The following is a 27,850-nucleotide window of genomic DNA, read 5'->3' as shown; positions in this document are numbered from 1 at the left end:
GTCACGAACACACTTTTGATTGAAAACTTTGAAAAAAATCTTCATCTAAATATACAATCTCGGTTTATGAGAATTTATTACCACTATATTTCGTCAGATATTTGTCTTCCATCGTTTACTCCAGATCGTGCTCACTTCACCATCAGCAGTTCCTCAATTGAATACGATCTGTCGATGAAACAAGCACTACTTGGGATTTCAGATCAGCTTCGACCAACTTTCATTCCCCGTAGTTTTAACCGAAAGTACCAAAAAGTCAATTGCATGAAAAGATACTTCACTGATGGGTCTCGCCTCAATGGATCCACTGGCTTCGGTGTTTTCAATGAAAATTCGAGCGCCTTCCGCAAACTGCAGGAACCTTGTTCCGTTTATGTTGCTGAGCTGGCAGCAATCGACTTCGCATTGGGGATGATCTCCAACAAGCCTGCAGACCATTACTTCATTTTCTCGGATAGTCTCAGTTCGCTTGAGGCTCTCCAGCCGATGAAAACTAGTAGGCACCCATCTTATTTCCTCATAAAAGTGAGGCAGCAGATGAGTGCACTGATCGAAAGATCTTATAAGTTAACCTTTGTTTGGGTCCCCTCTCATTGCTCAATTCCTGGCAATGAGAAGGCGGACACTCTCGCAAAGGTGGGTGCCCAGGAAGGCGAATTGTTTGATAGACAGATTTCATACGATGAATTTTTCCAATTACTGCGTCAGAGTTCCCTCTTGAGTTGGCAAACCGATTGGGACACTGGAAGTCTTGGGCGGTGGTTATATTCAATTATTCCAAATGTTTCTTCGAGAGCGTGGTTCAAAGGTTTGGACGTAAGTCGTGACTTCATTCGTGTAATGAGTAGACTTATGTCCAACCACTACTCGCTAGATGTGCACCTCCACAGAATAAATCTTGTTCAAAACAATGTCTGTCGGTGTGAAAACGGTTACGATGACATCGATCACGCAGTTTGGCAATGTACGGATAATTACGCAGCCAGAGAGTACCTTTTGAATGCCCTTGAGGTCCAAGGAAGACAACCCTATGTTCCTGTTAGAGACGTGTTGGGAACTCGCGACATCTGCTATATGCAGTTGATCTATATGTTTGTGAAACGGTCTAGTATAAGTATTTAATGCTTTTGTGTTTTTCTTTTTCGTTATTAGTTTGTTTGTCTTGTCCCCCCATCTCACCGTCGCCCACCCTCGACAGCTAGTCGAACACCAGATGTTATCCCTGGTCATTATGCACAATGCTACAGTGCGTGCGGCAACCCTCGGTTGAGACAATGATACCTCATATCCATATCCCTAACCTGATCCATCCCACAAAAATTGTTGCCCCTCTAACCTCGAGTAAACCGCGAGTAATCGGTCGAAACCTACTAAACATAGATTTAAGTTGAAATTCTGTAAAAACAAATCAAGAATTAGTGGCTCCGCAAAGCTCATGCGATTGAGCCTTACAAATAAATGAATTGGAAAAAAAAAAAAAAAAAAAAAAAAAAAAAACTAGGAAAAGTTTCCCAGAATGGGGAAGAAAAAAAATTCACGCCGTCCGACTCGTTTCGAGTAACTTTTGCTGGTTCCGCCCTCCCTGACTACGTTATGGTGGATAAATTAAGGCTTCCAGTGCGACTCTTCGTGCCAAAGCCCATGACTTGCAACAAATGCAAGTCAGTTGGTCATACAGCAGATTATTGCGCCAACAAGGAGCGCTGTGCCACTTGCGGAGAGCAACATGAGGGGAAATCCTGCAGTGCGACTGAGCATAAATGTCCATATTGCGGGAGATCCCCACACGAGCTCTCAGTTTGTGAAACTTACAAGAGTCGCTGGGAGAAACAGAAGCGCTCTTTGAAGGAACGCTCGAAACGCACTTTTGCGGATATTTTAAAGGGCGCTTCTCCACTGGCCCAACAACAACAACCAATCGACACACAAAATGTCTTCGCCACGTTGCCCGTTGACGAAATGGAAGCGGACACAGCTAACGGGGGCACACCGTTCATTTTCCAAGGGAATCCCCGGCGCAAAAATGTGACCACTCCCAAAGTTCAAGGACAAGTCCCTCCGGTGATACCCCCTGTTAGCTTGCCTAAAAAATCGAGTGCAGCGGACAAGCAAAATCAGGTTCCCCCTGGTTTCCGTGGGAATAGTTCATCTTCGAACGACCCAGCACTCGAGGGGACATCAAAAACCCCATCTGTCCCTATTTTTCCGTCCAGCTCAACTTCCCAATCGGGATTTATAAAGTTGTCTGACCTTTTGGATCAAATCTTCAAGTGTTTTAATGTTTCCGACTCCATCAGAACCATTGTCATCTCAATGCTTCCAGTATTGAAGACAATTTTGCAGCAATTGATGCAAACATGGCCCCTCCTTGCAATGATCATCTCTCTTGATGTCTAATTTAAATAGAGAGATCGGAGATATCACTGTTTTACAGTGGAATTGTCGTAGTCTTATCCCTAAATTGGATACATTCAAATTTCTAATTCATAAAGTCAATTGTGATGTTGTTGCACTGTCCGAAACCTGGCTCTCTTCTCAAAATGATCTCTCTTTCCACGATTTTAATATAATACGCTTGGACCGCGATGACAGATACGGAGGGGTACTATTGGGGATCAATAAGTGTCACTCTTTTTTTAGAATTGACCTTCCACCTATTGGAGGGATCGAAGCTGTTGCCTGTCATGCAAACATCAGAGGCAAAGACCTTTGTATAGTCAGCTTGTATTGGCCTCCGAGATCTGCGGTTAGCCGCAAGCAACTTGTTGACATGTGCTCACTCCTTCCTGAGCCACGATTGATCTTGGGAGACTTCAACTCTCACGGAACTGCCTGGGGGGAACAGTACGACGACAATCGTTCATCGTTGATCTATGACCTTTGTAACAGCTTCAATATGACCGTTTTGAACACTGGGGAAACAACACGTGTACCTAAACCTCCTGCTAACCCAAGTGCTCTTGACCTCTCGCTTTGCTCGAATTCACTATCGTTAGATTGCAAGTGGAATGTAATCCAGAACCCCAACGGTAGTAATCACTTGCCAATCAAAATTTCCATCACCATTGGGTCGAATTCTTCTGAATCTATAAACATGGCATATGACCTCACAAGACATATTGACTGGAAAAAATATGCGGACGCGATTGCTCTAGCCATCAATTCCAAAGATGGTTTACCTCCATTGGAGGAGTATAACTTCCTTTCTCGTTTGATCTATGACAGCGCGGTTCGCGCTCAAACGAAACCCATCCCAGGTTCCACTATTCGTCGAAGGCCTCCCAATCCATGGTGGGATAGCCAATGTTCCAAGCTTTATCAGGATAAATCGAACGCATTTAAAGCTTTTCGGAAAAGTGGAACCATTGAGAATTTTCAAACGTATTTATCCCTTGAAAATCAATTTAAAAACTTGATCAAAGGAAAAAAACGTGCTTATTGGCGAAATTTCGTGGAAGGTTTGTCACGAGAAACGTCAATGAAAAAATTATGGAAAGTGGCTCGAAACATGAGAAATCGCTCTTCAACGAATGAAAGCGAAGAATATTCACATCGATGGATTTTGAATTTTGCACGGAAGGTTTGTCCTGATTCCGCTCCTGTGCAAAAAATTGTTCGAGATATACCACAAGATAGGTGCGATCTTGATTCCGAGTTTTCGATGGTAGAATTCTCTCTTGCTCTGCTTTCATGTAACAATTCTGCTCCGGGATCGGATAGAATTAAGTTCAACTTGCTGAAAAATCTCCCTGATGTGGCGAAACATCGCTTGTTGAATTTATTCAATCGGTTTATGGAGCATAATATTGTTCCAGATGATTGGAGACAAGTACGAGTTATAGCTATTAAAAAAACCCGGAAAGCCCGCGTCCGACTTCAATTCGTACCGCCCAATAGCAATGCTGTCTTGTATACGGAAATTGTTGGAGAAAATGATCTTGTTTCGCCTTGATCATTGGGTTGAAACGAATGGCTTACTCTCAGATACACAATATGGGTTCCGCAGGGGCAAGGGGACGAATGATTGTCTTGCGTTGCTTTCTTCAGAAATTCAAATGGCTTACGCCGAAAAAAAACAAATTGCTTCAGTATTCTTGGACATAAAGGGGACCTTTGATTCTGTTTCAATAGAGGTTTTGTCGGACAAATTACACTCTCGGGGTCTGCCGCCGCTATTGAATAATATGTTATATAACTTGCTTTGTGAGAAACATTTGAACTTTTCTCACGGAGACTCGGCAGTAAGTCGGGTCTCTTACATGGGCCTCCCCCAGGGCTCATGTTTAAGCCCCCTTTTGTACAACTTCTATGTAAGCGACATCGACAATTGCCTTACACAAAATTGCAGCCTAAGACAACTTGCAGATGATGGAGTGGTGTCTGTCGTAGGATCAAACGAATCCGACCTGCAAGGACCCTTACAAGATACTTTGAACAATTTTTCAACCTGGGCCATTGGGCTAGGGATCGAATTCTCCACGGAGAAAACAGAGATGGTGGTTTTTTCTAGGAAGCATAGACCAGCAAAACCAAAGTTTCAACTTTTGGGTAAACCGATCACTCATGCTATGTCATTCAAGTATCTTGGGGTCTGGTTCGACTCCAAATGTACTTGGGGGCCCATATTAGGTATCTGAGTAAAAAATGCCAACAAAGAATAAACTTTCTCCGTACAATTACCGGCACCTGGTGGGGAGCCCACCCAGAAGATCTTATAATGTTGTATCGAACAACTATTCTCTCAGTGATGGAGTATGGCAGTTTCTGTTTTCAATCAGCTGCCAAAACACACCTCATTAAACTCGAGCGAATTCAGTATCTTTGTCTCCGTATCGCGTTGGGATGTATGCCCTCAACGCATACCATGAGTCTCGAGGTTTTGGCAGGCCTACTCCCACTAAAAGATCGCTTCAATTTATTATCTCTTCGGTTCTTCATCCGGTGTAAGGTTATGAACCCATTGGTGATCGGAAATTTTGAGCAGCTGATCGAGCTAAATTTTCACTCCGGATTCATGAGTTCATATCATGAATTCATCTCCATGCAGGTTGATCCTTCTTCGTATATTCCCAACCGTGTTTGTTTCCCTGACTACATCAATTCCTCTGTGCATTTTGATCTGTCCATGAAGCAAGATATCCATGGATATTCAGATTACCAACGATCGAGGATCGCTCCAACGATCTTCGATGAAAAATATAGGGGTATCAATTGTGATGATATGTACTTTACTGATGGGTCCACTATAAATGAGTCCACAGGATTTGGAGTGTTCAACGAATTTTTTAGCACTTCACACAGTCTTCAGAATCCTTGCTCAGTATATATTGCTGAATTGGCAGCAATTCATTGGGCGCTGGACAGCGTCGCCTCACGACCTGTTGAACACTATTACATTGTAACGGATAGTCTTAGCTCTGTCAAAGCTATCCGTTCAGTGAGGCCGGAAAAGCACTCGCCGTACTTCCTTGATGTTTCTTTGTTTTTAAGAGGCTTTAAACTTTGCAGTTCATTCGCCTCCATACTTCCTTGAGAGAATACGAGAAATTTTGAGTGCTTTATCCAGACGCTGTTATGTCATTACCTTTATCTGGGTCCCTTCACATTGCTCCATTCCGGGTAATGAGAGGGCTGACTCATTAGCAAAGGTAGGTGTAATTGAAGGCGATATTTATCAGCGTCAAATCGCCTTCAATGAATTTTATTCTTTAGTCCGCAAAAATACCATCGCTAACTGGCAACGCAAGTGGAATGAAGATGGATTGGGCCGGTGGTTTCACTCGATTATCCCAAAGGTTAGCCTCAAACCGTGGTTCAAAAGTCTGGACTTGAGTCGGGACTTTATTCGCACCTTCTCCCGACTCATGTCCAATCACTGTTCGTTAGATGCACTACTCTTCCGTTTCAATCTTACCAGCAGCAATCTCTGCGTTTGTGGCCAAGGTTATCACGACATCGAGCACATTGTTTGGTCGTGCGAGGTGTATCTGGTCGCCAGATCGAATTTAAAAAACTCCCTTCGGGCCCGAGGAAGACAGCCCAATGTGCCGGTGAGAGATGTGTTGGCTCGGTTAGACCTTGATTACATGTCCCATATATATGTTTTCCTTAAAGCTATAGATCTTCGTGTGTGATTGTCCCTACATCCTTATACCCTCCTTTCCTTCCTTTGCGGGTAATTCGTCCCCTTGCTATAAATAGTAGAATAAGTTGAAATGTAAATACACTATAGATATACGAATAGATTTATAAATTGAGTGTTCATCAACATCCCATCCTTCTCCTAAAAATATGTCACCCTCCTAAACTCGAGTACACCGCGAGTAATCGGTTTTCCACCATACTAACCATAGATGTAAGAAAATTGTTTATATATATAGTTTTAAAATTATATTTAAGAATTCGGCTCCTTTAAACTTAAGTAACTGAGCCTGTAAAAATAAACGAATTGAAAAAAAAAAATAACTGTCAGTCCCAATCAGTCAGCACTTTTCTACCCTAGGGACCGACGCTGGACTCAACGTGTTAATTGTACGACTTTACGTCTTGTCTAACATAACCAGTACCCAGTTCGTTTGTTGTGCCGTCGCTCCGATGGTTTTGGGACTTGCAGTCACACATCCTTTGTACGTTCTCTCCTTCCCGGCAAAGCTCCTGCAGTGCAACGATACCGAAGTGACGGGGTTTAAGCTGATCCAGTAAAATATAGCCGATTAACTTCCCATAAATCTGCTTACTACTGGTAATAGCCGACTGAGGAGGATCCTAACGGCAGTCCAATAACTCTTGCGGTTAACCTGATTCTGACTATCAACCGCTATATTCACTGTATAAGTTTTGCTGGCCACCTTGAAGAGCTCTTCTGCAAGGTCATCCATACCAGCTACTCTGTGGTTCTTCAGCTGGTTAATGGCCTTCTTTACATGATTCATCGTATAGGGCCTCCCTTCGATCACCTCGCTTCCATTCGTCAAAATATCTTCTCCTTTGTTCCTGCACATTCTGACCCGTTACCACATATAATGGACCAGCGCATGCAGCAGTTGAATTTCATCCTGACACTTGGAAGAATTATAAAATGACGCTGTACGTGATTGTTCCTAGGTCCTGGAATCAACAACTAAAACATCTAAAAATAAGTAAAAGGGATCAAAAGCATGTGCCAGAAAGAAAAACATTCAATGTACTTAAATCATTCTTGTGCTTCCCACTTCGGAACCTTTTGCAGTACATTACAAAATGAACGTGATGAAGCGCCCCCACAGCTAACCATTACTAGTTCACACGATCGGTGAGTGCTCCACAACAATGTCACCCAAAAGTCATTGTCATTGTCGAGAATGCCCAACGTATACCGAAAACATTGGAAGAGGATGCACGGACTGTGTGACATGTTTACTACCGCAGATGGATTGCATCCGATGAGAATGCAAACGCGCATTACTTTGTTTCTGTGGCACTGCTCGCCATTTTCTGTAATAATTATCATTTTTTATTATCAACCTGTAAAGAGTACGCCTGATACTATTTGTATTGTTCCTACTTTTGTGCTGCTTTGCATTCTCTTAAATATGTACAAAGTCAAAAAATAGATATGATTCGTTTGTTTTCATCTATACAGTAAATTGTATACGCGCTTCTGCTGATGTTTTATCATCGCTAGCATTGTGGGTGTTTTGATGCAAAAAAATTGCACAACCTGATAATAGTTTGGCTCTATATTGCGCCACTGTGGAATCGATGGTCTACTGAATAATTATTTTGCCCTATACTCTAGCCCCCGGTGGGGCCGATAATTGAGGCAGTTTAAAATCCGATTTGATGCATTTGGTGAACAAACTTTCGTATAAATACCCTACTCTGGGATAACCCCTCATCATCATGATAACATAAGGTAATGTTCCGGATAAACTTAACTAGATAGTCACTCGCTGAATGTATCTACCTATCCGACGATAGCATGATTAACAATTAAATATAGGTTAATTTAAAGCAACAACTATTAGCCAGCAAATATTTCTGAATCAAGGCATCAAAATCGTCCCAACTATTTCCTATTGTCTTTCCTAAACTCTGAGAAATCCTATCACTACACAGCCTATAACTTTCTTGCGACTCTACTGCCTCTGATCGGGTACACTCGTTCGGTGCGTCACCGTCGTCACCGGTGTTGTTCCGTTCGTCGCCGCCGGATTGTGACCATTCTCGTACACTGGCAGCGCAGCTTCTATTGAGGCGGGTTTTTGAGGTTCGTCGGTTTCCGGATTGTCCCAGGGTTGGCGCGTGCCAGACGCAAAGAAGTTGTAGAACGTGGCGGTGAAGATGTACACCGCGGCCGATATCACAAATACGATCCTCCATTGACCGATCGTTGGCTGCAGTGAAAAGAAGGAATTTCAGAATAATGTTCAAAATAATAATAACATGCCTTTTGCTCACCTTTCCCTCAATGATGTTGCCAGCTGCGATCGGTGCTAATAGACCAGCTAAATTAGCGGAACAGTTGGTAATGGCCATCAGAATGCCAGCATAACGGGGCGTAATATCGAGATGGTTGATCTTGAAGCCGGCATAGATACCACCGTTCAGGCCAACACCGATCGTGAGGATGGCCACCGTCAATGCTCGATTGCAGCCCGTGTAGGACGCGATGATGAGCGCAATCGCCGGACCATACTGACCGACACTGTTTGAGATCTTGCGCGTTGTGGTGTGCGTGAAACGACCCGACGTTAGCATCCAATCGGCCACCCAACCAACCACGATCGAGAACATCCACATCGCTAGGTAGGGCAGAGCTGAGAGGGTTCCGTTCTGAAGAAAGAAGACAATCAAAATAAGTTCCAGCAATACACTGATAGAGGATCGCATCGACTTACCGCCTGGATCGAGAAGCGTAACACCTGCTTCATGTATGTGGGCAGTTCAGTCATCAACGTTTCGTAGCCATAGTTCTGACCTAAATGCGCCAACAGAATGGCGTAGAAAGGCATCGATCGAACGATCGACTTCCATGGAATGGGAGGAATGTTAACTCCGGCTTTACCCCACAGCGCCTGCTGGATGTATTTACGTTCGTCCTCCGCAATCGAGGGGTGCGTGATTGGGTCCTCGTGACAGGTCATCAGGAATGCCACTGACCACACCGTACCGATGATACCGAACACGTAGAAAATCGAAGGCCAACCACCGTCGAAGCCATAATCTGCCAGCAGACCCGACAGTGGCATCGATATCACCGTTCCAAATTGAGCACCTGGCGGATGAATCACGTTAGTTCAACTTTCCATAGGAAGATATAGAACAGCTATGGCCCGGCGGGCTCTTCTGGTTGGCCCATCAGGTGTTACCTCATTTCTAATAATTTTGTTTGTGTAACATTACCAAAGGCGCTAGAATTCATTACCTTTTTTTTTTGACGCAGGACTACGTTTCTCAGTAATGGTGCCAAATCAGAAAACAGAACACGTTTTTATGAAATAGAAATTGCAAATCCAGCGTTCGTTCTAGGGACAATTTGGATAGAAAAAGTATTGCAATGTAAGCTCCACCCGGGGGTCTACGTAGCCACTTGGTTACGCGTTCGCTTACTAAGCGATCGATCGTGAGTTCAAACTCAGGACCCTCAATTGACCATCTTTGTGTTGTTACAGAATAACTACGTCCACGCAACAATCATCAGCGATGGAGATCGATCCACGGTCGAAATAAGATCGATTCATCCATACAACTGCTCTGCTCTGCAAGAAACATCGGGCTACTGTTCTATAAATAACCCAACAATGATCAATATCAACTGTCTCCGCTGTCCGGTCTGCTGAACAATGGAAGAACAGAAAGAATACCCTTACGCCTAAATGGCTACTACTGTGTAATTTACCATAATATAATGGAACAGAAAAACCTAAACGCCTAAAAACGGCTACTGTGTAATTTACAATTTATAGAAACATAAACATATATACATGTACACGATTAAAACTCGGCTCTGTTACAGCTAAAGGGTGTGTCACATCAAATTGCATCACGGAAAAAACGCTGTAGAAATTTAATTTTTAGGAATTATATCTTCAGCTTTCGCTTATAATCAGATAAGAGTGTATAGATCACGTTGGCCATGCTTCACTGTCAATTTTTCGTAAATTTGGAAAAACGTCGTCGAACGAAAAAGAGCGTCGTGAATTAATCCTGTGCACTCATTTCGAGAATCCGGAGTTGTCACATCGGGACATCGGTAAGATGCTGGGAATCGTCCAATCCACGGTCAGCAGAGTACTAAAACGATACTTCGAGAACCTAACCATCGACCGGAAGGTGAAGAACGGCAAAAATGGATGCTCCGTCAGTGAAAAAGATCACAAGCGCGTAGTTAAGCAGTTTAGACGTGATCCAAGAAGTTCGGTCCGGGATGTCGCCAATAAGCTGAATTTGTCAAGTTCATTCGTCCAGCGGACCAAGCAGCGGGAGGGCCTGCGTACATACAAGGTTCAGAAGGCTCCTAACCGCGACGAAAGGCAAAACATGGTGGGGAAGACGCGAGCCCGGAAGCTGTACACCGAAATGCTGACGAAGCCGCATTGCCTGGTAATGGACGACGAAACCTACGTCAAAGCGGACTTTCGTCAGCTGCCGGGCCTGTTGTTCTTCTCCGCAGAGGGCAAATTCAGCGTTCCGGAGGAGATTCGCAAGCAGAAACTATCCAAGTTTGCCAAAAAGTACATGGTGTGGCAAGCGATCTGCTCTTGCGGAAAGCGGAGCGCCCCCTTCGTGATGACCGGCACGGTAAACGGGCAGGTTTACCTTAAGGAGTGCCTACAGAAGCGCTTACTACCACTATTGAAGCAGCACGAGGGCCCGACCATCTTCTGGCCGGATCTCGCTCCGTGCCACTATTCAAAGGACGTGTTGGAGTGGTACGAAGCCAACGGGGTCACCTTCGTGCCAAAGGAAATGAACCCGCCCAACGCGCCGGAGCTTCGCCCAATAGAGAAATATTGGGCGATTATGAAGCAGGCCCTCCGGAAGAACCCAAAAGTTGTCAAATCGGAGGCGGACTTCAAGAGAAAATGGATTTCTGTTCAAAAAAACTACAACCTAACGTTGTACAGAACCTTATGGACGGGGTAAAGAGGAAGGTGCGAGCATACGGGCTTGGGCTCGAAGTATGAATAAAAAGAAAATGCCAAAAGTTGTTTAATAGTTTTTATTTTACTGTCTAAAAATTTCAAAAGGATCGGTCCACTGGGCGAATTTCTACAGCGTTTTTTCCGTGATGCAATTTGATGTGACACACCCTTTAAAATGCTAATGAGCCTAATAAATAAATAAATGGGATAAAAAAAAAAAGCTCCACCCATTTTCAATTTATTGAGTATGAACAAGCTATTCGAGAATTCACAGCATTCACGACTCATCAGTCATACAGATATCAAGGTTTTCCAAATAGCTGAGAATTTAGTTTGGTTTCATAAATTGGGCTTTATAATTCGAACCAGTGCACACATTATCATGCCGGGAGTTCGGATTCGATTCCCGTCCCGGCCGTCAAAGAAAGTTCGTCCGACTTGCACTGGTACACGCATATTCTAGAGCTTGCAATCCAGAATGCATTTAAGGCGTAATATTTGGAAAATATATAAAAACAAATCTCAACTAAGTTCTCATAAAAATGGCGCTAATGGCGCTGTCTTTCTCAAGTCTGATGTCAGACACAGCTGGTTTGCTCGATACAAAGAAAGAACGGAAGATAGATATCGCACAGTGCTTTTGTACCGTGGAGACACCGCGTCAATTTTCATGCCATCTGGTGGAGAATGTTTCTATAGTCTTGCACCACTTCAGTTCTACATATGTACGGAGGTGTGAGTTTAAAATATCGAACACGAGAGCGTTACGGTTGGTGTGCAAAGACATGAGCGTTAATGCCTCTTCAACGGCTTTACTATGGGGTATGGTAACCACCTTAGAATGATAAATATTGTATGAGTTTGTTTGTTACTTGTTGACCTAAATTTTTTTTTCTATGGCGCAAAAACTGCATTGAAAGCAACTTACTTGAAATGAAAAAAATGCTTGAAAACTCATACACCCAAACTAGCGTTGCCAGAAAGCATTTCATTTTCGGCAGAAACCATGCCATTTCGTGTCTTGAAGCGTCAAATGAGCAAATAAAATCATCTGTCTTCCAGCGCTTTAAAATGTTTGTATGTATGGAAACAGACACCTCTTTCTTTTCTCTTTTTTCATCTTTTTTGGGATTGGACCCAAAAAAAAAATCTAAACGATGTCAACGGGGATCGAACCAAGACCGGCTGGAATGCAAGGACGTTATTCCACGTGCGTAATAATATTACATCTCATTACAAAATGAAGTTGGAAAGTGTTTTCGAAGAGATCATGAAGGAGATCTGTATCCGTCTCGGTCTGGGCCGTGTACATATGTGGCAAAGTAATGAGTGCTTATTTGCTACGTGTCTCTAGTTTCGCTCGCTCGTATTAATCTTATATTGCTGTACCATATACATTATACAAATGCTTAGCAGTATTTGAGAGTCATGACATTTTCTTTTACTTTTAGGCTCATTGAATGTCAGCCATTCCATGTCAAACCGATATAATAATTCTCAGATTTTCGTCAAAAGTGGTAGTTTCGTTCTTTATCACAAACTATTAGACCCGTATTTTTTTTATTTTATTGTTAGGGTGCACATTTTCATTTTAGGGTGATCCGAAATATCGACTTTTTCCCCTTTTTTCCAAAAATGACATTTTTCAAAAATTCATAACTCGTGAACTACTGAATTTAGTATTATATTTTTTTTTTAGAATTTAGACAATCGACATATCAAATCAAAGCTTATAATCTAGTCATTCTTGGAAAAATGCGGCGCTTGCAAAAATTTCAGGTTTTGGTTTTGTCATTATTGGTTGTATTTGTGTTTTTATAGTTTTCACGGTCTCGGGACCAAGGGCGCTATATTTTTTTATATTTTTTATGGAAAGCTGAGGATTTTTCACATAACATATCTCGAAATCAGGGAGGCGTTTCGATTCGTTTTTGAGTTATGCCTTTCAAAGTTACCCCATGGTTCAATAAATCATTTTTCCCTTTTTTCCCAAAAATGACTTTTTTTTAAAAAATGAGTGGGTTATATCTATGATATAATCGCAAGGTTGACGTGGGACTACCTTAGCTTAGCAATTATTTGTTTGTATTGATTAAATTCTTGATTGAATGCAACAATTTCCGTATTCAATTAAATTCAATATATTTGCTTTGTGGGTAAAAAGATTGAACAGATGCCATGTAAGGTCAATTAATGCATTGTTATAGATTATGCCCTTCGTTACAAGTAAATTTAATGACAGTCATTTTACGTTTGGTATGATGCCTAGGACAAAATATGTGAACGGAAGAATTATCAAATTATTTTATTTTACATTTCCCTTTGAAGTTTGCATCTTGAGAGTACGTACTTCTCGAAACGCGAATTTGCTTGAAACTTGAAAGTTCATTCGCCTCTAGTGTATGCACGGTTTTTACAGGTTCCTAAGTTTAGAAGACCGTGTTAGGAAAACATATTCTAGTCTGCACAAAGGCAAGCGAGTACAAAAGTATTCGCAGTTTGCATTTATTTGCAAAGCCGTTTTCCCCAGACACCTTGGTTTTGAAGTCTGTGTTAGGCAAACACATGCACGTATTTGCAAAGCCAATCTCCCCACGCTCCATGGATTAGAAGACTGTCTTAGGGAAACACATTTCAGTCGGAACAAAAATGCTCCCGACTTGCATGAATTTGCAATGCCGATTTCCTCCAGGCACCATAGTTTTGAAATTTCTGTTAGGGAACACATTTCTGTGGGAGGAAAAGCTCTCCCTACTTTCATGTATTTGCAATGTTGATTTCCCCAATGCTGCTTGGTTTTGATGGCTGTGTTGGGGAAGCTGTAAATCGGGCCAATCAAAACGAGGCAGTTAGGGCGTTTAGATAACGCTTTACATTTTACAGTTATTCAATTGTTTATCTAATGAAGAATGACATTTTATTAATTGCGATAGATGCGTAGAAACATTCCCTATCAATTGATGCAAACATCTTTCCGATCTAGTAAGAAATGTTCAAGTTATAAGCATTCGAAATCTTTCATTTTTTCCTGCTTGTTCTGTGGTTAGCTTCTCATTTTACCCCCCATATATTCCGGTTAGACGTAGTCCCACGTCAAAAAAACTATTACTTTTGAATTACTGGACCGATTCAGATGATCGACATATCAAATTAAAGCCTACTAGCTAGCCTTTCTTGAAAAAATAACACAATTGCCAATAAATTGGATTACAGTCACATACATCCAGTCTAGTCGCATATAAATATTGAACGAAAACTTAAAACATGTTAACTTTGAATAATCATAACTTAAAAACGAAAAAGAACACCGCTCTGGTATTCGGATGTATTATGTGAAAAAAAACCTCAGCTTTCAGGAAAAAATATAAAAAAATATGGCTCTCTTGGTCCCGAAACAATGAAAGCTATAGAAAACAAATACAATCAATAATTACGAAAACAAAATCCTTTTCTATTCAGAGTGTAATATTCTTTCAAACAAGACTAGCTTATTGGCTTTAATTTGATATGTCAATCATCTGAATTGGTCCAGTAAACCAAAAGTTATGTAAAAGTTTTGTAGTGGAAAAAATGGGAAAAAAATGATTTTTTCGGACCATCGGTTATCTTTGAAAAATAATAACTCAAAGACGGAAAAAAGGCCTTCCTGGTTTCGAGATATGCTATGTGAAAAATATAGAAAAATACAGCGCCTTTGGTCCCGAGACCATGAAAACTATAAAAAACAAATACTATCAATAATAACGAAAACATAATTAAAATGTTTCTGCAACTGTAGTATTTTTTCAAAAAAGACCAGCTAATTGGCGTTAATTTAATATATCTAACATCTGAATTGGTACAGTGGTTCAAACGTTATTATTATTTTTTAAAAAACGTAATTTTTGGCAAAAACGCGAAACAATGGATTTTTCGAACCACTCTAAAATGGAAAAGGTCACACTAACGAAAAAATAGAAAAATATGACTCTAATAATTTGCTATAAAGAACAAAACTATCACTTTTGACGACAATCTGAGAAACACTATATCGGTTTGGCATGGAATGGCTGATGTAATAAATCGGGATGACAAAACATGAGCCAAAATCAATTTTGGTTGTAGGAGTATTGGAGTAGGACACATATTGTGCTCGGCCTGACCATCCTCAGTTTCTTCTTTACAGCCATTTCAGCCAATTTTTCGCCCCAGAATATGCACGAAGTAAGCATAGTGCAGAGCTCACACCAACGGACCGAAGCAGAGCAGAAGCGAAATATTGAATAGGTCGCAACGAGCCGACTTTCATACCGTTCTGTGGTGATTGGTTGTGTATGATTGAATCACTCGTACCAATTGTTGATTTTATGTGTTATCAAAGAGGTAACAGTGGTGGAGGAACAAATTTGAAATCACTTAGGGCCGCACCGTGTCTAGCACGAGAAAATTATTCGCGATGCATACTGAGTGGGGAATAAGGACACAGATCTCGTGTATTGTTTTCGCAAGAACAAGAAATAATCATGCATCACCCATCTTCAACCGCTTCTACAAAAGCACGGGTCGTTTCTGAACTACCAAAAGTTTCTACTAAACAGTTTTTTTTTTTTTTGAAAATTTCGATGCATTCTAAAATAATATCTGAAGTAACCAAGAACGAAATGATTTTTATAATTTTTTTTGCTGGAGGAGAGCTTCATTCGCCTCTAGCCTTAAAAATAAACAAGTTTGTAAAACTAAACTGAACGCTCGACCTTAAGAAAGGCTGTTTGAAAAGTCTCGCTGCCATCTGGCCGCTAGCAGGTTGGCTGATAAATCGTGAATAACTTATTTGTGAATTTATGCAAGCAATTGATTAGTTTTCGTGGATTCGAGCATTGTTTCCGGGTTGAAAGTGGTGACTAAGTGCAACGCATTTCAAGCATAATGTAAAGAAGACAATCCCACCACACTGCCGATTCGGTTCCGATTCTCGGTTGCCGTTCTGAGTATTCTTTGGAGTATCATTTTTGGAAGCGTTGGAAATGTTATTTTGTTAGGAGATACTATAAACCTACTTAAATATTCAGTTGTGTATTCCAGAGTCGCTCTACATAGCGATCCATCAACAGTACATGTTAGTTCTGAGAGTTTTATTACTTGGCGAAACGTTCATGACTCTGACCCGGTGAAAGCATTTATTCATCGACCCTTGTCAGTGCTACCAAATGTTTGTACTAAAAAGTTTCAATCTAGAATTTCTATATCGTTTATTTCTCCCGTCATAATTTTGTAGTTCTGCGTTAACAATGCGGTCATGTCTAGGACATCATCATTTCATTTTCTCTCACCTGAATACACGATCGATCCCACTCGCGATCGCTCGGTCGGAGGGATCCATTTGGCGAGCATCGCATGCGTACACGGCACAATTGGGCCTTCGCCCAAGCCCTGGATGAAGCGAATCACAATCAACCAGGGGGCTCCGCCCTGGCGGGCCGCTACCGGAACCACAAACGCAAACACCGAATTGACCAGCATACCCCAGCCGAGGAACTTCATGGCGCCGTACTTTTTGGCGAGCAGACCGAACGGAATCTGCGTGATGACATAGCCATAGAAGAACGATGACAGAATGTACCCCTGCATACTGGAACTCCACAGGAACTCTCCGTCCCTGTGTTCGTTTTCGCTCTCGTCACCGTAGTCAGTCTCCGGACACTCGTCGTCGAAGATTTCCGCATCGTGCTCGATCGCGGTATGGTTCACCATGGCCACAATCGCCACCGACATATTGGTTCGCATCACATAGGCATTGGCCATACCCAGGAACAGCATAAACACGACATAGTGCCGCGTGCCGAAGCGACCTGTAAGAGGGAAACAAAACTTGATTAGGGTTGAACGCCATAAATATGGTTACGCGCTGGTATGTTTGCCTATGGAATTATTTGTTTATTCTTGTTATCGTTGGCGCATTTTGCACTTATTTGCATTTCACATGGTGCGAGCATTCTGAATAAAATTAGCTAGAGCGAACGAAACAATGCTTTCGGCTCGGCCGCGTGGTAACAGAAACAATGTTAAGCGATTAATATCGGATTTTTTTTATCGTATATTTATCGTATGGACAACAAATATATTCACGACTGTCGTATAATCGATCGTTGTTATTATCCTGGAGTGCACAATTTACTAACACGCTCGGATGCCGGTTTAAACTGAGAATAACATTTTGTTGATTGAATATGTATCGAAAAAAGCGCGTGAGTAATTGCCAGCTGTTGTTATGGCTATTCTATCGGTTGAAGGCGATTGGATGGTAGATATTGTGTCGCATAAATGAAACATAACATGCGATGATTGCCATTACGTTTATGAGCAATGTTCCGTAGCAATGAGGCATAATTAAAATCTATGAAGCCCATGGTTCAGTTCAGCCAAACTCAATCTGCGGCCCACCGGGATCTTCTGGGTGGCCCGCCTGGCTCGTTACAATTTTGTATGTGTAACACAATCAAGAAAACTTAAGAAATCATCTAGGAAACATGAGATGAAAATAATGGAGTTTGACAAACTACACATTATTATACATCAAACATTTACACATTAGTTAGTTGTCTAATTGTCTAGTTAAGTTGAAAATCTATCAAATATTTTCAATCCGATCATTAGGGCTGATCCTGTTAATGTTAATGAATGAAAATGAAAATATGAATTTTCTATTTTTTGGCATAGAACGACGTCTTTCAGTAATGATACAGGTCACATCAGGTCAACATTTTTTTATGAAATAGTTTTAACGGATTTTGATGGTTTGCATTCTCTAAAATATTTCGGTACGTTATAATTACACATAATTCATAAATGAGTTACACAATATTACAATACTAGCTGACCCGGCAAATTTCTACCCGCCCGATACTTTCCACATCCACGTTTTCTTACTAAGCACACGTTCATGGGTCCAATCGCAGAATTGTTCATTGATTGATCTTCTAATCAAAACAAAACTCATCATTATAATATCAGATTATTTTCAGACACAATTCTCGTTCAAGATTTTTCAATCACTTGCAAAAAAACATGTTTCTCCGTTACACGGAATAAATATTTTATACAGAAAATATGATAGAATAAAGACAGCCCTAAATCGGACAATTCCTTCCTCGAGTTCTGCTTTTACTTACACACCCGGCGATCCTTTTTTTTGTATAGATAGAAGAAGATATAGGAGTGCGTTTCATCACATTAAAATCCATTTCCAGTTTCGAACAAAGATCAATTTCGCTAGCGCAAACATCAAATGGACTTATCGCCCTTAACACTATGTGATTGTAGAACATATGGGAATTTACTTTTCCGAATTTTCCCTTTTTCGTTCAGAGTTTTCCGAAAATTTTCAATTGTCATGTTTGGTTGGAATATTTTTGGTTGAAATATGTGTAATATTTCCCTATCCATTCCACAGAAGGGGGGAGAAGTGTCATACCATTATAGAAACATTTCTCATACCCAAAAACCCTAACATCTCAAATTGTGCTTGATTATTAGTTCACGAGTTATGCAGAAGTTTGTATTTCGTTTATATGGCAGCCCCGTAAAACCTTCACATGCCTAGTGATCCCCGATTTTTGAAATTAATCGTTCATCAGCTAATCGAATAGTTTTCAGTAGTTTGTTATTCGATACGATTAATCGGCCCAAATAATCGATTAATCGATTAATCGTCACACTGAGAGAAATAATTAGTTAGATTAATATTTCTCATTTGCTAGAAAGCCATATGGAATCAAAAAAGTGTTCATTCCGCCTGAAAATCAATTATTATCTTTTACTCATTCCTAAAGTCGTAAACGAAGCTCAATTCACGTTGACGGCATTGAGCTTCGTTTACGAACTTAGGGGAGCGTCAAAGATACTGATTTGTTTTCAGGATAAAACTGCAGCGGCCGTACGTTTTTTTCTCTCTGAGTTTGAATCGATTAATCGACGTAAATTATTCGTTCGCTTCGATTATTGATGGTGCAGTATTCGTTCGATTAATAATCGATTTCTGTAGGAAGTATTCGATTAATCGATTAATCGAACGATTATCGGGGATCACTACACATGCCAAATTTGGCTTCATTTGCTTGATTAGTTTTCGACTTATGCAGAAAGTTGTGTTTCATTTATATGACAGCCCCCCTTAGAGAGGGGGGCTTATAGACATAATTGCACCCTAAAATTTCAATATGCCTAATTCGGGTTCATTTGCTTGATTAATTCTCATGTAATGCAGAAATTGGGTTTTATTTGTATGGCAGCCTCCCCCTAAGAGAGGGGGGAGGAATATCTAACCACTGTAAAAACATTTATTGCACCCTAAACCCACCACATGCCAAATTTGGTTTCATTTGCTTGATTAATTTTCGAGTAATGCCGAAATTTGTGTTTCACTTGTAAGGCAGACAAACAAACCCCCCCCCCCCACGCATAAAGAGGGGGGTTGAGTGTCTAACCACCATAGAAACATTTATTGCACCCTAAGACCTCAATATACCTATTTTGGTTTCATTTGCTTGAATAATTCTCGAGTAATGCAGAAATTTGTGTTTCATTTGTATGGCAGCTCCACCTTAGAGAGGGGGGAGGGGTCTTAAATCACGAAAACCTTCCCCGGCCAAAACCCCTCCATACCAATTTTCATGTTGATCGGTTCAGTAGTTTCTGAGTCCATAAGAATCAGACAGACAGACAGACAGAAATCCATTTTTATATAAAGATTTACAATATTTAAATATCACTGCTAATCAGACGAGCTTAAACGGTCGCTCGAAATGCAAATGCAATGACCAAAGTGACCTTTCTCAAGGAAGAGTGTTTAGTTTAGTTTTCCAAACTGATCTTTTTCAAGGCTAGAGGCGAATTAACTGATTATTTTTAAAGTCTCCGCTATCATCATTCATGTCGTCTCGCTCCAGTTATCAGAGAGTAGTCTTTTTTAATGCTGGGATTACACACACAGTGGTTTTACTCGATTCTAAGGAAGAATGGAAGATCTACATCGTACAGAATTCGGTGGGGGCACCACGTCGATTTGCATACCGTCTGGTGAAGAGTGCCTCTGTATTTTTATGGTTTGTGATATGTGGTATGACAATCACTTCATTCGAAAGTTAAAAGGTGTATGAGTAATTATGGGTAGTTATTGACCCTAAAACTTGTTCCTAATAGCTAAAAACTGATTCGAAAGCAAACCATTGAAATCACAAAAATTTATAAATATGAGTACCTGCTTGAAAGTCCGTCTTATTCAAGATTTATCGATGCATGTCGTTGGTTGTCAATGAAAGTTCTCTAAATATTATGCTCTGGCTAACCTCAGGTTTATATTGCTACTGCTTTGAACAATATTTTTCGCTACTGAATGCATCTGCATAATATGCACAAAGATAGTGTAGAGCAGAATCAAAGCAGAAGAGAAATATCAAATAAGACATTTAACATTTTTTAATAATGTTATTTTGAAAACTTTTTTTCAAAACTTTCTCAGTTCATTCACTTCTAGCCTAGAAGATCAATTTGAAAAAACAAGCTATTCAACTCGGCGTTGAGAAACACGACTTTAGGCGTCGGCACAAATTGCGTAACGCTATAAATCCGGATTTTGGACCCCCTCTCCCTCTACGTAACGCAATTACCTATCTTCAATACACAGTAACGCAACCTCGACTCCCTCCCCCCCCTCCTTCACGCGTTACGTAATTTGTGCACGACGCCTTATTTGTGATTTTTTTGATCGATCATTCAATAAGACGGAAGGTATTTTTTAGCGTTGAGAGTTGTGTTCCTCGGAAGAAAACTGAAGGTGGAAATTTGTTTCGATGCTATTGCTTTCGCCTCAGACGCAACCACACAATAGATTCGGTTCGGATTTTCTGTTGCCGTTCTGCGTCTTCTGAGATGTTTCGTTCTGCGTTGTAGATGTTATTTTTCTAAGAGATACTGAGAAACTTACATAAGTAGAAGATCGATATTTAAGTTTCAGTGCTCATTACAGTACAACAGTACATGGAGGACTTCGATCGGACCGCCGCACAGTGGTCCCTGAGAAAATTTAGGCGGCCAAAACCTAAAAAAGAGAAATTGCATAAAAACACAAAAATCCTACAGTCCCTTATTCTAGGATGTTCAAGGCATCTAGGATCAGTTTTGCATGCTCGCCGGTGCCACTATTTTGCGTTTGTTTTTCTAACATGTGTTTTGGTGAAGTTTTTAAACGAATTTTTTGGCTCATTATGTTTCTTGAAGCATTTTTAACGGAGAATTAACATTTGTTGTCAGTTTCAAAATTCGGTTAGTTGTTGTATGTGTTAACTCCACACAAAGTATGTACTATTTTGGAAGTTTAATTTTGCTTCGGATGGACTTAATTTCACCTTAATTTCACCTAATTTCTTGTCATGTGCTTCACAAAATTCGTTGTACTTCAAGGGAATAAATCGGGGGTCTCCGTAGCCACATTGGATGCGCGTTCGCTTAGTAAGCGATCGATCGTGAGTTCAAAACTCAGGGCCCTCATTGACCATCTTTGTGTTGTTACAGAATAGCTACGTCCACGCAACAATCATCAGCGATGGAGATCGATCCACGGTCGAAATAAGATCGATTCATCCATACAACTGCTCTGCTCTGCCAGACACATCGGGCTACTGTTCTATAAATAACTCAACAATGATCAAACAACTGTCTCCGCTGTCCGGTGGTTCAACTGGATAATGGAAGAACAGAAAGAATACCCTTACGCCTAAATGGCTACTATGTGAATGAACCATATGTAATGGTATAGAAGGAATACTGGCGAATGGCAACTGTGTAATGTGCTAATTATAGATATGATAACCATGTGACATGTACACGATTAAAATTCGGCTCTGTTACAGCTAAAATGCTAATGAGCCCTAAATAAATAAATGGGATAAAAAAAAAGGAATAAATGTTTTCAACTCGATGCCAAGACGTATTAAATGTGCAACAACACTTACAGAATTCAAGAGGCACTGTATTTCACACATTAAAGCTGTGTTTTCTTAACATCCGAATTGTTTTTTTAATTTTTTTGACGAAGATTGTAACTGACGAAGTTTTATACGAACGGATAATCTAGTGTGAACAGTTTATTGTAGAATATCTACACGTTAATGACATTGAATCCGGTGCCATATTTCACAAACCATTTGACCTAGATTCCTAATCGTCCAAAAACCGGGTGAAATTATCTCGAGAAAAATGTAACTCTTCGACCCGTTCGCATCTCCACAACGCAGCAATCTCTGACCTGGCAGGTCAGAGATTTATGTTTCAAATAGGTTTCTACCGAATCGATTCTATTTTATATCTCATTTTGAAGCGTATCTACCACTCTACCTACCAGCCGCTCTGCCTAAAACTAAAAATTCTCAACTCAATATGATTAAACGTTTGCAAAATTCGCGAATAACTGTTCCTGGGTCATTCAAAATCGGCCACATAAGAACCCAATTCTTGCAACGTGTTGCACATTAACCAAAAAACACAACGGTTCCTACTTTCTCCTTTCACTCTGGCAGTGCACTCAAGAACGAACCCACTTTCAAAACATCCTATCCCCCCCCCCTCCACTCTCACCTGTTGCCACCGTTGTCCATCGTTCTGTGGTGGACGATAAGAAACCAAACGACACACAGGGCAGAATGAAAAAAAAAAGTCGCCGAAAACGAGAACCGCTAAAGCATAAACTTGATTCTCTGAGAAGGCGCAGCATCCAGAAGGTAGCATTTTGGTGGTTCGCCCGGAGATCGCTCAACGACGAAACACTTGCCGCCATAGGTTTCATATCTATGGACGCGCCTCGAACGCCCGCTTGTTCAATTAACCAAAAGTTGTCCAAAATTTTCACTGGAATGATCGAATTGTTCGATGCAAACACCTTTCAGTGGCATCGGAACTGATGATGGCGACGCATCGCAAAGCAACAATGATACGATATATCTTTCGCGTTCTGTGCATCCTGTTTGCGGTGGTGATTGTCGTGTGTTTGGTAGGATTTCTGAACAGTAACGGTAATACACGGGACGGTCAGTCGAGACGAGGGGCGCGCTTTCTGGTCGGACAGGAATTACTACCATTCGACATGACTCCGAATCCGAACCGTTGGACACCACCAGGTGAGCTGGGATCCGCGGTCTCATTGGGATCTACCGAGGAGTCCGTCGCGCTAATGGTGAAGCTGGGATACGAAAAGCAGGGACTCAATCAGTACGTTTCCGATTTGATATCGGTGCGACGAAAATTGCCGGATATTCGCGCCGATTGGTGTCGGGAACAAAGTTACTCCAATCTCCCCTCGGCGTCGATCGTGATTGTGTTCTACAACGAAGCGTGGTCGGTGCTTGTAAGGACCGTTCACTCCATACTGGATCGATCGCCAGTGGAACTGGTGAGAGAAATCGTTCTCGTGGATGATTTCTCCTATCTGCGTGAGTTTGTTCGAATTTGAATTTTACAAACAAAAATAAAATCGTGTCCCACTTTCAATCTACAGCCCATCTGAAAACCCAACTCGAGGATTACATGGTAGACTACCCGAAGGTTAGAATCGTTCGAGCCCCGGAGCGACTCGGACTGATGAGGGCGAGGCTGCTGGGAGCACAAAGTGCCGTGTCCGATGTGTTGGTTTTCCTCGACGCTCACGTTGAGTGCACCGAGGGATGGCTCGAGGCACTGCTGGATCCGGTTGCCCGCAATTGGACCACCATCTCCATTCCCACCGTCGATTGGATCGACGAGAATGATATGCATCTGCGCTCGGATTCGGCACCACAGTTTTACGGTGCCTACGATTGGGATCTCAACTTTGGTTGGTGGGTTCGAGACACGAGGAAAAAGAAATACGAGAATAAGTACGAGCCGTTCGATTCGCCAGCCATGTCCGGAGGATTGTTCTGTATTACGAGAAGATTTTTCGAACACCTCGGATGGTACGATGAGGGGTTCGAAATCTACGGCGTTGAGAATATTGAGCTGTCGATGAAGAGTTGGATGTGTGGCGGAAAAATGGTGACCGTTCCGTGCTCTCGCGTGGGTCACATTCAGAAGACCGGACATCCGTACATGATGCATACATCGAAGGATGTTGTTCGGGCAAATTCTCTCCGATTGGCGGAGGTTTGGATGGATGAGTACAAACACGTGATCTTCGACATTTACGGAATACGGAAGTATCCTGTGGAGGAAGTCGGGGAACTTTGCTCGAGGAGAGAAATTAGGCACAAAGCAAACTGCAAAAGTTTCCGTTACTACGTTGAGAATGCTTTCCCCGAGATGAGGAACCCGATGGTGAAGGGAGCGTTTCGTGGAGCGGTGAGTATTAATTCGACTTAATTTTCTATTTCTTTCTTACTAACGCATTCACGAAAACACAGATGAGAAACAGGGCACTTGATCCCAACACTTGTCTGGAGTATCGGAAGGAACTGAAGTCTCTGACAATGGTTCCGTGCGATCAGGACTCGCCTAATCAATTCTGGACCCACAACTACTATCGGGAACTGAACACCCGACGGAACTGCATCGATTTCACAGGGAGTGGTGCAGTGCTGGTGTTTGGTTGTCATCGATCACGTGGCAATCAGGAATGGGAAAACGTTAACTCGACCGGACAGTTCAAAAGCGTCAAACATGGCAAATGTTTGGCGGTAGATTTGAGCACTAATAAAACGCTGAAAATGGAGGATTGTGACGCGAATCGGGACGCTCAAATGTGGTTGGTCGATTTGATTACTTTGGATGTGTCGTTTTTCTCAAATCCTTAGCTACTTAAGGTGAAGCAGTGAAGTGACTGTAAGATTAAACATTGTACTCTTCTTATACTTTAGCACACTTTCATCAAATATAAATCGAAAATAAGTGAATGAAATAGTATAATTATTCGACCTTTGGAACCAAAAACTGTCGAATAACATCAACTCATCAGTACTAAAAATATAGTTTTACAAAGGCGTTGTGATAATCACCAATTTCAATTATGACACATTATAACAGAAGATGTCACAGAACTGGAAAAGCATTTTGCTTATATTGTAGTGTATGGTGTATGGAACAAGATTTATTTTCAAAGTGCTCGAATCGTTGTGCCGTTCTATCCTTTGCTCGTTCTGCAGTGTGTAGTGGCAGATCAATGAATGCGTGCCTTTCTGGGATGAACCAAGCGAAAAATATGTAAGGAATATCCTGTTTCACTACGATTTTTTTCAAAGTTTAAAGCCTCATAAAAACAAAGGACCGACAAGTGAGAAGAGATGTTTAATATCTGATTTCGGCGCCGGGTACATTTTGTGCTGTCGTGTTTATGAATTTTGTGCACTTCGCATCAAGAGAGAATACGTGTTTGCTTTGAACGTGCGCTGATGAAAATTAAGCTCAAGCGCAGCGCTGAGTGTGTTTTCTGAAGACTGTTGCAAACAGATGACCAGAGTGATAAGAAGTGTATCGAAAAGTAGTATTAAACTTTTAAACATCAAAATAAAATGGAAGACGTTCAGAAAGTGTTTACAAAAGTGAATTTTATTAAAGAATATTAAGTTCACATAGCGATGAAATAAAAAATCAAGCTTATTGCTGATTTCTAAAAAATGATCGAACCTTAGATTTAACTCTACTCATCAAATTTTACACAGTAGTCTTTGTGCACTTTCAGGATGCTGTAGATCAATTCTTCTTGAACTCTTACATATTTTTAGACACTTCTTGAACACGACCTTGACTATTGCCTTGTAACGCTCAATTAGCCGCAGCTGGCGACAGTTAAGTGGGTTGAAGTCTTTTTCGACGAACATGATATTGTTTTCCGAAAAACAGAAAGTGGGTTATATCTATGGTATAACCGCAATGGTAACGTAGGACTACCGTTGATTCTGTGATCCTTTGTTTGAAGTTAAATCTGAATCCATTCTGAATGAATGAATAAATGAATATTTGAGGGACTTCGGAAACGAGAGCGTTACGTTGGAGGTACAAGGTTTTATGCATCCAATATTGGATACGAAAATATCCTACTGATGGGGAAGAATAATATTCAGAAGCTATCCTCTTAATTGCGATTGATTAAAAAATCACAAAACCAAATGTATTTGGTCACAGTGTTACATGGATAGAAAACATTAAAATAAACTCTTTCAAATGAATGTATTTTTAAATTCCCAGAGGAACTGGCAGATTATTTTCAGTAACGATTAGATATTTCCACATTTTCCTCGATACTCGAAGCCCACCAGTAGTTAATGCTAACTCGATAACCACCTGTTAATAGCACTTGATTGAAACATATTTGGTCACAGTGTTACATGGATAGAAAACATTCAAATAAACTTTTTCACATGAATGTATTTTTAAATTCCCAGAGGAACTGGCAGATTATTTTCCAGCAATGATTAGATCTTTCCGGAACTTTCTCGATGCTGAATGGCATCCAAACGGAAAGAATTCTGCGCGTGTATGTGTCGATCCTTCGCCGTCCACCTCTTCCAGCACGTTAGGCAACGATGTTGTCTTGTCGATGTCCTCACGAAAAATGAATGCGTCTCACCACCAGAATATCGCTTAAGTATGCTTTTTGTGCGTGATTGAATCGAGAGAAGGCGTGGTTTACGATGGCAATTTGGAAGGCAAACTAGAGGGGAATGAACTCTCTGAGCTCGGAACTTTCGGCGACTGAGCAATAATCGATTGCGGGCGCATACAATATTGGATACGGAAATATCCTACTGATGGGGAAGAATGATCTTCAGAAGCTATCCTGTTAATTGCGATTGATTGAAAAATCACAAAACCAAATGTATTTGGTCACACTGTTACATGGATAGAAAACATTCAAATAAACTCTTTCGCATGAATGTATTTTTAAATTCCCAGAGGAACTGGCAGATTATTTTCCGGATCTTTCTCGATGCTGAATGGCATCCAAACGGAAAGAATTCCGCGCGTGTATGTGTGTGTAGCGGCTGCTTCGAGATCTTCCCGGGGAACCGTTTGTGGCATCACTCTCCTCCTGATGGATTCCCTTCTGGCACAAACAGGCTCTTGGTGACACCGTTCATCAGCGCTTTCATGATAAACGAAATTAGCTTCACAACAACAGCGACAACATGCTCCAATCGCTGTTCAATTAGAACTGAGTGGATTTCCGAGCGGCGCTCGCTTATATACCGATTGGTGATTTCAATAGCCTGTTTTGAAAGCAATTTTAAGACTATTGAAACAAGTTTTTGGATCAAAAAGTAACAAGTATAGAACGCGTAGACATTTTATCTTTCGAATGAAGTGTTTATCATACCATTTCGTTCAGTTGTTTAGGAGCTTCTTCTTCTTCTTCAATGGCACTAACGTTCCTAGAGGAACTTCGCCGTCTCAACGTAGTATTACTTGCGTCATTTTTATTAGTACTTAGTTGAGATTTCTATGCCAAATAACACGCCTTGAATGCATTCTGAGTGGCAAGCTCTAGAATACGCGTGATCACAGTGCAAAAAACTTGTGTGCGTAGTAGAATGAAGTGCACGTAAAAATATTCCGTCTCGGTACAAACAGTGAAACAAGCTACTTTTCCCAACTGTAAAATCGCCGAATGCTGACCAATTCACCGATTTAGTGTACCAATTCGTGTCGTGTCGTTTCATGCAAATATATACGGTAGTTACCGTGTAAAAGATCATTTTCTTTATTTGTGCAACCGCAGAACGACA

General features: G+C 41.1%; 2 protein-coding genes across 5 annotated transcripts in view; one reads left to right on the top strand and one right to left on the bottom strand.

Annotated features, from left to right (window-relative positions):
- Positions 1-7,444: 7,444 nt before the first annotated feature.
- LOC129764594 (putative inorganic phosphate cotransporter) overlaps positions 7,445-27,850 on the bottom strand; it is a 104,894-nt gene continuing 84,488 nt past the window's right edge. For all 4 annotated transcript variants that reach the window (XM_055763820.1, XM_055763821.1, XM_055763822.1 and 1 more), the window contains 4 exons: positions 16,436-16,954; positions 8,880-9,256; positions 8,440-8,814; positions 7,445-8,375 (listed from right to left, as the gene is read on the bottom strand). In XM_055763820.1, coding sequence (XP_055619795.1) covers positions 8,118-8,375; positions 8,440-8,814; positions 8,880-9,256; positions 16,436-16,954 — 1,529 coding nt within the window. In that variant the 3' untranslated portion in view covers positions 7,445-8,117. The remainder of the gene's footprint in view (positions 8,376-8,439; positions 8,815-8,879; positions 9,257-16,435; positions 16,955-27,850) is intronic.
- LOC129764593 (putative polypeptide N-acetylgalactosaminyltransferase 9) lies at positions 23,045-25,653 on the top strand. Its single transcript, XM_055763817.1, has 3 exons — positions 23,045-23,587; positions 23,653-24,470; positions 24,533-25,653. Exons 1-3 carry the CDS (start codon positions 23,059-23,061, stop codon positions 24,920-24,922), a joined length of 1,737 nt encoding a protein of 578 aa, XP_055619792.1. The 5' UTR covers positions 23,045-23,058; the 3' UTR covers positions 24,923-25,653.

The sequence above is a fragment of the Toxorhynchites rutilus genome, chromosome 2 (genome assembly GCF_029784135.1).
Source record: "Toxorhynchites rutilus septentrionalis strain SRP chromosome 2, ASM2978413v1, whole genome shotgun sequence".
Taxonomy (NCBI): Eukaryota; Metazoa; Arthropoda; class Insecta; order Diptera; family Culicidae; genus Toxorhynchites; species Toxorhynchites rutilus.
This window is presented reverse-complemented; position numbering and strand designations above follow the sequence as displayed.